The sequence below is a fragment of the Pundamilia nyererei genome, unplaced genomic scaffold (genome assembly GCF_000239375.1).
Source record: "Pundamilia nyererei isolate P.nyererei 1_Seehausen unplaced genomic scaffold, PunNye1.0 scaffold00134, whole genome shotgun sequence".
Lineage (NCBI taxonomy): Eukaryota > Metazoa > Chordata > Actinopteri > Cichliformes > Cichlidae > Pundamilia > Pundamilia nyererei.
This window is the reverse complement of record NW_005187535.1, coordinates 226,942-240,425: the sequence shown is the minus strand read 5'-3', so window position 1 is coordinate 240,425 and position 13,484 is coordinate 226,942. Positions and strand designations below refer to the sequence as shown.

The following is a 13,484-nucleotide window of genomic DNA, read 5'->3' as shown; positions in this document are numbered from 1 at the left end:
ACACACACACACACACACACACACACACAGTATATAGATATCAGTCACACATTAAAGAGGACAGGTCAAAATCTAAATTTAAGCTACTCTTGTCTGGGTTTTTTTTTTTTATACTTTTATTATTTATTTTGATATATGGTATAATTGTAGAAAGATTTACTGAGTGTACATATTAAATAAAAGGGAAACCTTCATACAGATAAACGCCCACTACATGACCATTCAGAATATGGGTCAAATGGAAACAGCTGCCACTGACTACTGATATTGATTAGAAAAAGTTGGAAGGTGCTCCATCTTTATCTTAGGACTGATAGTCGTTTACACCACATAAAACGGGGCATAATTTACAGGAGGTCACTGTGGATCAAATGTTTTACTTGGTTAATATTAAATGCAAACCAAAGTATTTATTTTATCAACACGCTGGCAGTTTGGTTGTTGATTCAGCACTTTGTTCCAATTTTACTCTCTACAGTTACCAGGGTAACAAACACAAACCACTCAAGCACAAGCCAGCAAGTTTGAGGTAGTTTTACTTTACTTGTTTTTCTACTTCTGCTCCACTACAACAGAAGGAAATACTGTACTTGTACTTCCTACATTTATTTCACGACTGCAGTTAAATAAAAGTTAGATAAGAATAATTTAATCTCCCCCACAGATTATAGAAGTAAAACAATAACAATTAAGTGGGTAATGAATAATTAAACTTAGGAATACATGGCTATTATTTTAATAGCACTTTCTAGATGCAAACTGGCTGCATTTTTGTTTTATTAAGCAAACAATTAAGAAATTATTCAAGAAAATATGCATGAATTTGATCCATGGTTAAAATCATTTAAAAGTTACAGCTAGATACAAGATTTCTCAAAATTGCATCCACCTGAACTACTGGAACAGTAATAAGTTATTGTATAAGTAAATAAATATAAATATTTCTAAATATTTAATGATAACTGTCTTTAGACTGTTTAGATACATTTTTGCAACAATACACTTTTAAATTTATGAACATTTTCAGAATTTAGTTTTTATTTGTACCATGGCACTTGTACAAAGTGGTGAATATCCTTAGATTGTACTAAGCTAAGAAGCTATAACTGGTAGTTTTTAAGTAGATTCAATGAGTTTAGAGCTTCATGGACTTATCAACAGGTTTGTTAACTTTCCTTAGTTCTCAACACAGAAAAGCCAAAAAACAACACTGATTGTCATCAGTAGCTTCATGCTGTTATTATTGCTCGCTCCCTACTCTTGACTCGTACATATCAAGTTTGTCGAATTTTTAACAAAACAAGCAAACGAAAAAAAAGTGAACTGCAGGGAAGAAACTTACCTGCATGTGTTCTCGAGCAAGACTGCCTTCAACTAATCTTGACCTGTGACTTTGTTCATGTCACTTAACGTTAAGTTAAAGTAATTCTTTCAGCATATGTTGGAAAAATATGGTTGTTTAAAGTTATTATAAGAAAAAAAGTATTATAATACGAAAGCTCCACATTACAAACTATAATAAATGGACTTTTATTCGTCCTTTTTTGTTTGATTAACTTTTTTATTATTATTTAGTCACTTAAAAAAAAAAAAAACTTTTAAAGAAAAAACAAAAAACAATAGGATACTACAGATCTGCCAGTTTTCCGCATGAAATGCTCCTCTACCTGATGAAGCAAGCAAACATTTTTGCTGCAAATAAACTTCTGGTGTAGCCCAAAATCAGTATCCTTTTAAAATAAGCAGAAAATCACAGCTAGTAGACAGATGTGAGACAAGTAAATCTCATAAAAACAGTTTGATAGACAAAAACAATACAGGTTACACATAATTGGATGCATATTATATTTATTTTTCAATATGCATATTAAATATTAACCTTTTTTTATACCTTAGATTCCCTTGGCATCTCAAGTTTCAGGGCAATCATTAAAACAACCATCTTTAAAGAAAAGGAATAAACTCAAACATTTCAGTGCAAAGTGCTCAAGCCAAGTTCATTAAAACAACATACGATCCTGTCTCCGAGTTTAAAAATGAATTAGTTGACATGTATAAATAAAAGAAAACGAAAACAAGTCTGGCAACTGTCCATAATAACTGAACTGATGTTACAAGAACAAACCCCCTTTTTTTTCCAGTGTAAGTTCCCTTGGTTTGCAGCAAAGCATCAACTTACAAATTCTCACTTCATATACATATATTAATATGAACATTTTGTGTATTTTAATATAATCTTGTTACAGTTTCTACAAGAGGTCCATATGAATTAAGTAGAGGTTTAATAGAGGTTTAGGATTACTCGGGATTTCTGCGTATTATCCACATACAATCTGTTGATATTGTCAGGGTTTTATAGATAATGTTGGCTCGTTTTGGAGATTATCATTACTCCAAAATTTGCAATGCACTCACACGTACACCTTGTTATCACCAGAGGACACTATTGGCATAAATGTCAAGTCATACGCAGGAACCCTGAGTACTGTGCGTGTGACCTTGCCTAAGCATAGGCAGACGCAAACTTGTTTGTTGTTTAGTGTCAGTCAAATGATCGCTCCACAGTCATGCTCATTCTGAGTGTGTTGAACTCTGGTAGAAAAGGCATCGTCTTTATCTGGCATCATCTCAAAAAAAACAACTCAAACGGCAGATTTTTAGCACACAGACAAAGTGTCGTCCACTCACATTCATCCCTAACTTTCACCGCACACTCCATATTCCTCCCCATCCACCCAGCTTTATCTCAATAATGTATTTTTGAAACCTGTCCACTGCATTAATTCACAAATATTTCTGCTCATTCAACCACTCCGCTTTGGTGATAACAATTTGCCATTCTTCCTGTAGCATTCCCTAACTGACTTTCTACATGGTATCTAGGATAAGCTTAACATAATTACATTATTAATAATTACAGCTCTGTCTATGCTCCCTACTTTTCCTTTTAGTGCCCAGTTACCATTTCAACAATTCACAGCTTTACACATCAGTACCAGTCACTCCAACACACAGGTAACCCACACACACTCATCTGAACAAGCACACATCAGAACTGAGGACTATGTATGTCAAATCATCAATGACACAGTGCAGAGAAGGTGTGCTGACATTAAAGATGTACATAAAGATTTAGAGAAACAGAAGGAACATGCAGGTGATTCCAGTTGCTGAAATGGAAGTTTAGAGTCTCAGTTTTTGTTATGGTTGGAATTACAGTAAAGTTGACGTGTCTGAAGAGACAGATTCTGGGTGGGGTAAATTTTCAAAGCCTGTTCTTAAACCGCATAATCAGGAGAAAGTCACTTGATGCAAAGAAGATTCAGCAGTTTAGACAATAAGTGGCTATGCTCCAGAAAGAAAACTTTGAGTTTTTAGTAGATGCAAGGGCTGAGTGTGACGCCCACATCTAACACTGAAAATTTATGGACCCTTAGTCTTATCCTCCTACTCCTTCGTGGCCGACTGTCAGCAGTCTGAGACTTCAGAGGTGTTGGAGTCACTGGCAAGTTTCCGACGTTGCCTCACAGATTTCTCCTCATCCTGTAGAGAAGACAGTGTTTTAACCATTTGGTGCAACTTAAATCCAATGCCAAGAGATCCTCCGTTTCTCGCCTGACAAAATCTCATCTTGGACACAAGATATCAAACATAAAATGTCTTAGGAAGGTTTGCAGAACCTTGGTACTAGCATGTTTGACATAATAAAGCGTATGGTGACCGTATGTTTCATTGTATTATTTGTAATGTGGAGTGTAATAAACATTGAAGCATTTTAAGGGTCTGAAGATTTGCTGGAGAGCTTTTCATCTAAAGAGGTGAGTTATTATTGTTTCATTGGAGCAAAGAATGGTTGCTGGAGCTCAGAGAATTAAAACTGTAGTGTTACCGTCTGAAAAACTCCATTCTGTCCCCACTCCCCAGGAGAGTGGTCTTCAGGGTACTCTGCTTCATCCTCCTCTTCCTCCCCTTCTTCCTCTCTTACTGTGTCCATTCCATCTTCCTCATATTCTGTCAGACAGTCCGACTCCTCCGCTGATCAGAAAGATTTAGAGGAGATATTATAGAAAGAAATTATTGAGACTGACCCATCCATTTAAGGTGGCACTCATAAAATATCAGGAACTTCCCCTATTATATTCAAGAAAAGAGACAAGGATACAATTCCTTATTTATCAGACTTATTGAATTGTACGTTGTCACAAAGGAGAATGCTGTAAGCTCTGTCTTTACTATTCTACATCAGAAGGAAAATATATTCCAACAAAACATCAAGAGCAACTCTTTCTAGACAATAATGAATTAGTAATTATTTACCTTCTGCAGCAAGGTAGCTTTGGACTGGCTCTATCCTCGATACAATCTCTGCAAGATCAGTGAAGTCAGCTCCTGGACACGTGTAGGACTAATGGACAACATGTTATTATTAGTATTACATATAGAACTTGCAGGTTCACCTTTAAAGACACGAGTTACAGCAGCCATGTAAGATAGGATTAATAGTTTAAGTGTGCGTATGTGCCCTTCTCACATCTGTTCTCTTGCTGTCATTGTAGTCGGCTGAACGATGGTCTTTCAGCATGTTCTCGATGATGTCACCCCGAGCCCAGCCAGTGAACACTAACTTGCCGTGCTGAAAGCCCACATCCTGCAATACACAGTAGTTCAAATGAAAGCTGTAAGTGTTTAGAAACAGAGCAACTGATTTAAATTCAGACTGAAACACTGATGGATCCTGTGGTGTATTTAGAGTAATAATAAACATTTATATTTGCACTATGGGATGTTAAACCAACAGTTGACTAATTAAAGCTGTGATAGCTTTTCTTATATTGCAATATACTATCTAAAGCTAGTAGCTTTACTTAAAAAAACATTTAAAAAATTAGCTGTCGATTCCATTTTCAAAGAAGCCCACATTGTTTTCCAGTATAAACAGAAACCAAAGTAGTACTTCTCCCTTTTTTGCCCAAATAATCAGATGATAGACACACAAATTTTAAAGCTGATCCATAATATGAGACTAGGGATTTACACAACTGTACTTGTTTTTCAGATTCTCACCCTTCAAAGAGATTACACCCATTTTGGAAGTAGTCTGATTTCAGGTTCACACAAATAAAGTGTATTTTTGTGCAATTAAAAACCCCATACTGGGTAAGTAACTCACATAGATCTCATCAAACTTGCCAAAGTCCATGGTCTTGAAGCGGTCAATGGGTGGTCTGATGTACTCACAGTAGGCACTCTTCTTAACCACTTCTAACTGTCGCACGCACGACACATAGGCCAACCGTGACTGGATCTCTGCCATGTCCGGCACCTACAGAAGGGAGTATCATAGATCTTTATTCAGACAACACACTACCAGATTTCACAATAAATAAATAAAGATGAATCTGCTGATTCCATAGCAGAATTGGATATGCTACACATTGATCAGATGGACTCAAAAGGTACCACTGCCTCATACTGCCAACCCATAAAAGGCTTTTTCCCAGAAAAATCTTTCATAGAAAAATTTTGGCACCCTCTAAGAAAGTTTTAGCTCGAGCCAAATAGAAACATTTGGAACCAGTATTGTTGGACTCCACTTACTCAGTTACAAAAGACATTTATGTTAGCCCAATCTAAGACAGGAAAACTCCTGCATCCAGTACCTTTACTTTCTCTGCCCAGGGATTGATCCGTTTCCACAGCAACCACCAGCCCGACAGGCAATCGCCATAGTTACACAAGTCAGTTTCATCTTGACTACCCACGTCGATGGCAATGACTGTTCTGGCACCCGTGTTCCTCGCAATGTCCGCTGTTAGACGTTTAACACCAGTTTTTTCACACACAAGCACACAATCACGCAGACGAACGACCATAGCGTCACAAAATCCGGCAGCAGAGATGATAAGACAATAAATACGGTGTTAATAAGTTTGTTTCAGGTTTGCCTCCAGAAACCTTCATTTTTAGAGGCTCAGTGTTCTAACAGACGTACACCACAAAAACACAAAACTTTTAAGACATACAAGTTGTAAGCTCACTTCAGAGAATTTACAGCCAATTAAATGAGATGTATATATGTAAACTATACATATTTCCTGGCCAAATAGCGCAGGGCCTTTTTTATCCCCTTATTAAAAGGAGCTTTGCAATAGTAGGCATTTTTGTGGTGTTGAGTCTGTGGAAGACAACCCACAAGCCTGAAACACTGATCCAGCACCCCAAGAACAACTTTAAAAGCACCTACACAGAAGGCAGAGTGAAACAAACAAACACAGGATGTTAATTTGGCAAAGTTCCCTTCCACTGGATCAATCTTTTGGGCCCAGGCAGCACCATATTTCACAAAGCATCAGCCGGGACACAATGAGAAATGATTTAAATGCAGAGCAGAAAACTGCAATAGGCCAGTCTCATTGTGAAATATGGTTCTGTTTCTTCAGTACAGAAGATATTTTTTTATTATAAATACATCAACCCAGACTCAGGGGAATTTTCACCGCCACATCAAAATGAAAACTCCAAGTAGTATGCATCTCAATTGTCATCATCATCGCACAAACATTTCAGGAATATGTACCTTTGGCTCTGTGCAGTTGCTTTTAAGCAATGATCATCCATTTACTAGTCTGCAGACAAAAAAAAAGCTGTTCCCCTGAGTCTGAACACACACCACTGATTTTTCCTCTTGTTGAAAGCATGTGACAAAAAAAACTTACGTTTTATTCTTACAGCTTAAACAGAAACCTCACCAGGCAGCTTTTTTGGGTTTGTTTTAATGTAAACTTGCCTGAAGTAGTTAATTTTGAAAATGTGTGGAACACTTGTATGATTATAATACCAATTAAGATTTTGCTGCAAGCCTGTTAAAAATATTATTGCCAATCATACAACAGTTTCAACATGAGAAGAATCAGAATGTAATCTCAAAGCAGACTGGCGTCTTATGCATTGCGGTTTTGATGTCAGAAGAGGATTTGTTTCCATTTCTTCAAATGTATATTTGCTAGAAACTTCTCTCCAACATTTTTAATTCTATCCCTATCTGACACCAGGCTGCTTCACATACAAATACATCCCCACTGTTTAATGCAATATTTCCTAGTTGTAGAAAAAGCCTTTATTTAAATTTTATATAAATAAACTTTAAATGTTGCATTTCTTCCCCCATCTGGCAAACCAGGTTACTTCAGCGATTGATCTAAAGTATAGTTTGTTTTAATCTGGCCTTTTCAGTCCACTGATTTGAATTTTCTCATTATATAAATTTGAACCGGCTTAATATTCAGATGGGGAAAGCTCAGCAATACCACAGGACTTTCCTCCATTAACATTAAGCATTCATCCACTTACTTAAAAACACAACCTCTTAATATTGCTAACCTAAAAACCACCATTCAAAGCATCCCCCCATCACCATCCCACCTTCCCCCTCCACTGGGAGACAGGAGTTGGATAGAAATTAAGGACTGGATTGGTTCGGGGTGGGGTGAGGTGGGGAGCAGGGGGTTACCACCTATACTTGCCTGGCAGGTTGTTGATGTAGCCACCATCCATTAGCAAGTTGCCATCTTTGGGGTCGCAGAGAGGCGGCAGGTACCCTGAGAGGGTCATGCTCGCCCGTACATAGCGCCACAGTGAGCCTGGCACACCAAGGAGGGAAGGAGGGAGGAGGAAGGGGGGGGATAACATCTCAATAATGTTTGCTATACGTTTCAGATTAGTGTCGACACAGACCGCAATCCAAACACCAGAGCGAGGTCGGACAAAAGAAGGTAGTCGATCCCTGCAAAGGCTAGGACTGTCGTTCTGCCTACCTTTAAACTCTGCTGTAAACCACTACAAACCTCATTACCTTGCACATAGATCCTGTGTGGCTTGTGCAAAAGGTAAAAAAGTAAATGGCAACCATCACAGAGAATCAAGGTTGTTTCATCTCCAAACTATGTCCCAAAAACAGTGCTTCACTGCATATGATCCTCCTTTATAAGTTCCTCAAAATCTACAGACCTATTGCAACGTTAGTGAATAAACCAAAGCAGTAGAATCCAATTTTACTCCTATTGCCAACTGTGTGTAGGGACGGAGCAGTAGTAGATGTTGATGTGACAATGTTTGGAGATTTTTCAGAGTGAATATTACAGGGAAGCAACCAGCCTACTCTGTCCTGCAGTACAGCTCAGTGTCAGCAGAGGGCAGGAGCAGACAAAGTGCTGCATGGGTTGGAAGGATAAGGAGCACCACAGAGAAAAGTGAGGGGTGCTACTATGCATAGAGAATATGTGAATGCTTGAACAGAATTACATTACTGAAATGTGACTTCTGAAAAAACACCACTTGCAGATTTTCATCCCTATTGATTGTTTGTCATTTTAAGGGCTTTGTTGACTGTGTATAGGAGGTGCAATGTGCAACAGCAAGATCCAGAACACATATTTTCTAATAATAATAATAATAATAATAATAATGATATTTGTCATCAATATATATTTATGAAAGATATATAGATGGGATGGCTTTAACTAATATACTGGCATGCATAAAAAAGCAAGCAAAGCCAGGGGAGAGGACAACAGCTGGATAGGAGGGATTGAACATGCTCCTGTAGGCAGAGATGACTGAAATAAAATAGAAGCAGGGAATCAAATTGCATTTCAGTCCATTTGACATACACATTTAGGTGAATTAGAACACACAGTGATTTACATGTGATGTCAACATCTCATGTAGATTGCAGCCGTTCACCATCTCGTCAGTTCAACACTGAATACTGTCTGTTCTCTATGCTTGATCTTGAGCTGATAAATCTGCCAACATCTAAATTAATTGAGGTTGACTTCAATTGAAAATGACAAAGAAGAAAGAAAAAAAGCCAAGTACAGTGGTGCATGAAGACATGCCTCAACCTTAATGTCATAGGAGAAGTGTGAGTTTCAGCAAATAGATGTGTTCAGATGAAGCCTGATGATCATGCAGCTCTCTATGACCGACAGATATCCAAACATGCATGGAGAAATCCCGAGACTGAATAAACACAGTGGAGTTCAGTGGGTTTCATGATTTTTTTTTTTTAGGTGACACTAAGCTAAATGGATAAAACGTGTTCTCTGTGTGAATAACAAAGTCAATGGGAGAGACGGTATGATGCAATCTGGGCTTTAAGATATATGTAGGATGTAGTCTTTCCTTCCAAACCATGGGCTCCCAATATCCACCAAGTCAAGGTGGGGTTAGTTACATTGAGAACTTGGGAGGGAGACGAAAGAAGAGGAGGGTAGCTGGGTGGTTGATTGTCGATTTGGGGATGGAGGAGGGAGGGGGGAGGTTTTGGTGAGCGGGTGTTTAAAATCTGACCTGGGACATTGTTAACATAGCAACCATCCACAAGCAAGTGGCCATCCTTGGGGTCGCACAGGGGAGGTAAATAGGGGGTGTAGGAGGCGCTGGCTCTAACATAGCGCCAGACACAACCTGTCAGGAAATGGAGATGGAGAAGGAGCAACACATCAAATATGGGCCAGACTCCACATCACAGATGGGGTAAAAGAAATATGAAAGAGAGTAAAAGAAAGAAAGGAGAAGAATAAAGAGAGAGAGAGAGCGAGGAACATGGAGAAAGAAATGCCTGCAAGATAGTGAGGAAACTGTAAGTAGCCGCAAGTAGCTAAAAAGAGAAATGGGAGTATAATCTCATCAAAATTACTTTTATATGCCTGTGATTTTAAGAAAATATTGCAAATTCTAATATGATCCAACTTTTATATAGAGAGCTAAACTGCAGGAGTACTCTATAACCTTTTAAATGTAACTATTTGAGGGAAAAGAGGTTACCTCAGAGCTTTGTTCAGAATACTAACAGGATATCAAAATATTTGTGAAGTAAAATTTAATTCAAGGAACAGAATATGATCTGACATGAACAGTTTATTTTTAGGATAAATATTAAAAGCCAGTGGTGATGTAGATGAAAGAAAATGAAGGAGAAAGAACAAAGTATCAGAGAACAAATTTGAAAAGAAAATAAAGAACAGTGATGCTATCTGATGTGTTCATTAAGCATGTCAGAGAAATAGTATTAGCACTGTTAGATGACTGGTTCATCCAGCAAGGTGCGATAAAGACAAGAAGACAAGGGATAACTGTAAGAGACATGAGATGAACAGACAGAAACAAGGAAAGAGAGACAGACAGAGAGTCTTAGGCCTCCAACTAAAGCTTCTAAAAAATATAAAAAGGGAAAAAAATCCTAGGTAATTTTTCTGTAAAAGATTTGCAATTTCTATTTAGCTTCATATCATTCTTAAATTTGTGCCTTGGCTGTGTTCCTCACTGGATAAAAACCAAAGTAAGTAATTCAAACTCTCTGCCTTACAACAACCATCAAAATGACAGTTATTATTTCCTTTCAGTGACTCAGAGTGACATATTCACAATAGCACCAAGCTAGAAATGCTGGACAAAAGCAAACCAAAAAAACCAAAACCAAAGAAAGCACAGAATGGAGATGAAGGAGTGATGGATGCAACATGGGATGGAAACCACTAAAAGGCAATGCGGTAAATGGTAAGTTAAAGTGTTCTGGATCCTACATGTTGACATGGGAGAAGATTCAGTATTCTGAGGTGAGTGACTACACAGGTTATTTTGTCTTTGTTGTAAACTATAAATGAGCATATCTGTAATGTTTCTCCATGCTCAGAAAGACCAGACATAAAGTTATATATGAAGTGAATTCGGGGAGTTTTAAACATAAATTGGATTGACACTAAACAATGAAAAAGCTACAGGTTTGTTTGTTTTTTATATTAGCACATGGCGATAGTAAGAAAGGAAAATCCAGATATAGAAGAGAGAGGAAGAAAGAAAGAATGAAATTTAAGTAGGCACATGATAAGAGGCAAAAGATGGCAACAATGAAACCAAGTAAGAAGGCGTAACTCTAGCAGTTAGTTCATCCACATGCCAAGATGCAAACATAAGCATTCAGCGTGCTTAGCTGCAGGACTGAGACCTGAAAGCTTATGAACTCCTCAAATCCAGCAATCAGCCAGTTAATAATTCAAAACACTGATTTTACATCAAAGACTACAATAACTTCATTTAATGTACAAGACTGAATATTAGAAACGAGCATTACACAGAAAATGGTAAACTGGATTTGAGGGTTGTTTTTTCCACACACAGTCGTTTTAGATTGCAGAGATTCATTTTGGCTATTGTTAGTGATGGTGCATTTTTAAGCAAGTCAAAAAGAACACACATCTCAGCAAATACACAGACAAGCATCAAAACATACGTCCTTTCTTTTGTACATACTTAGCAAAATCTCTTTCTAACACTTTAATGGAGGCATACTCCAAACAAGGTTGAAACTGGCATGTTTTTTGTAGGAACAAATAAATGGGTTTGCAAACGACAGGCTACATGTTCCTTTGATAACTGCACTGTAATCACATATTCAAACATTTTTAATTATCCAATCTAGTATTTCTCCCTGTCTCATATATTTTTGATATGAGGAACTTAAACCTGCTTTCAGAATAACTTTAAGTATCCTCCCACGGGTAGTGGACACAGTAAAAGCAGGCCTCTGTTTTGCCCATTTCCAGATGCACGCCTTGGATGCTATTCTAGTAGTTTTGCATAATTTACAGTTCAAAAGAAGAAGTGGCTCACAGGGATGACTTTTACATGTACTGACCTCATTACTGGAAATTATGGCCCTATATATGAGAGAAGGTACAGAGAAGCATCATAGCCTCCCCCCCTTAATCAAATATAAAATTTGCCACCTACACATATATCCACCATATTAGTATTTGTCTATGTGGAGATTGCAAACACACCAGTTCAGTTTAGTTTGGTGTACATCCACCTCCAACCTTACATCTGAGACTTCTGAGAACATGCAATCCTGCCACTCTCATAATGCATGAGCCAGCTAAATGCTTGTTTATGGCATCAGCTTAAGCCTAAATGGACAACATTTACAGACTTGCCATCTAGAGAATACGAGACATTATAATCCCTTTAGTACCTCGTGACACTTGACTGAGTAGAACAACATGCCAGTATATTCACTTAGATAAGAGCTTTGATCACTGTACCATATTATTTCTGACTGACTGCTGCAACCATTTAATTACATATGAAACCAATTTCACACATTAGTTTTCTGTCATTCAGGGCAGTAAAAATGGATTAAGTTGGGTTAAATTTAAAAAGAAGCAACTGTTCATTTCCACTTACATGTATGCATGAATGTGAACTATTCTTAAATCTTAGTAAATGTACTCCATGTAAACATAATGTGAAATACAAACGTACTGTAGTAATCTCGACTAAATTTTAAGCTAATAAAATGCTACAGGGGTAACGACCCCTGCGGTTAGAACAGCGCTCACTTACCATCCTGATGAACACGCATAGCTGAGGCCGTGATGTCAGTGGTGACGTTGAAGTACGGCAGCCACAGGTCCTGGGAAAACATTTTATTTCAAAGTTAATGATAGAAAAAAACAAAACCCTCTTGTCTTATGGCAATGTTGTTGCAATGGGGAAAAAACATTTTGTACCACAGTCCCACCTCTATTTGCTTGTCCTGAAACACTTTATAGATGCTGGTGTTAAAGGCAGAGCCAGAGAACATGGAGGTGATGGGATAGGTAAGATCCAGAACTGTTTTAAACACCGAATTCATTGCCTGTTAAACAAAGAATTGCAGGGAATTAGTAGATGTTTGTCAGATTTTTGTGAAAAACTAAATTGTCATCAGATATGACCAAAAAAATGATTGCGTTGATAGTCCTAGATGTGTGTGCTCTACCTTAGACCACTCTCTTGCTCTCTGTTTTGTTCTAACAGCACTCCTTTCTTCTGCATAAAGGGCACCGATGAAAGAGCCAATTGAGGTTCCACCCACTATGTCAATAGGAATCCCTGCTTCCTCCATAGCTTTAATTACACCCACATGAGAGCAGCCTCTGTAAGAGGGAGACAATTTGTCTGAAAACAAGCAAGTACGCACGATGCAGAGTACATTTACAACATCAGTATTTGAAATGGCTTTTAGACTAAAAGAGACACATTTTCCTAATGCTGCTTTACTCTGTATACAGTCACAGCATAGTGTTTCCACATTAGAAATCCTTCCATACATTACCACACAGACATTAACTGCACATTAGTTTAGTACTGCTGAACGTTTGTGAACTTTATTGGTGCAGAAAGTCTCATCGACGTTGCTCACCTAGCACCGCCACCTCCAAGCACGAGAGCAATGCTGTTTCCGGTGAGGACTCGGGCCAGCCGAGAGAAGTCACTATGTCTGTCTGCCGTTTTCTCAAATACCTTCTCATACACCTCCCTCTGCACGAGCACAGGAAGAAAAACACAAAAATAAATACAGTGGTTACATTTTATTATGTGTAACAATATTATCAAAATATTACAATTGCTGTTATGTTGAACAGTAAATAAGGCTGGAT

The 13,484-nt window shown here is 37.9% G+C and overlaps 1 protein-coding gene across 3 annotated transcripts in view; it reads right to left on the bottom strand.

Moving 5' to 3' along the window:
* Positions 1-1,628: 1,628 nt before the first annotated feature.
* Positions 1,629-13,484, bottom strand: part of pnpla6 (patatin-like phospholipase domain containing 6) — a 33,488-nt gene continuing 21,632 nt past the window's right edge. For 2 of the 3 annotated variants that reach the window (XM_005743624.1, XM_005743626.1), the window contains 11 exons: positions 13,247-13,365; positions 12,824-12,980; positions 12,584-12,700; positions 12,406-12,475; positions 7,524-7,640; positions 5,661-5,809; positions 5,171-5,323; positions 4,532-4,648; positions 4,318-4,405; positions 3,890-4,035; positions 1,813-3,543 (listed from right to left, as the gene is read on the bottom strand). In XM_005743624.1, coding sequence (XP_005743681.1) covers positions 3,469-3,543; positions 3,890-4,035; positions 4,318-4,405; positions 4,532-4,648; positions 5,171-5,323; positions 5,661-5,809; positions 7,524-7,640; positions 12,406-12,475; positions 12,584-12,700; positions 12,824-12,980; positions 13,247-13,365 — 1,308 coding nt within the window. In that variant the 3' untranslated portion in view covers positions 1,813-3,468. Of the gene's footprint in view, positions 3,544-3,889; positions 4,036-4,317; positions 4,406-4,531; positions 4,649-5,170; positions 5,324-5,660; positions 5,810-7,523; positions 7,641-9,351; positions 9,469-12,405; positions 12,476-12,583; positions 12,701-12,823; positions 12,981-13,246; positions 13,366-13,484 lie in introns of all 3 variants that reach the window. The other variant, XM_005743625.1, reaches the window with a different exon arrangement.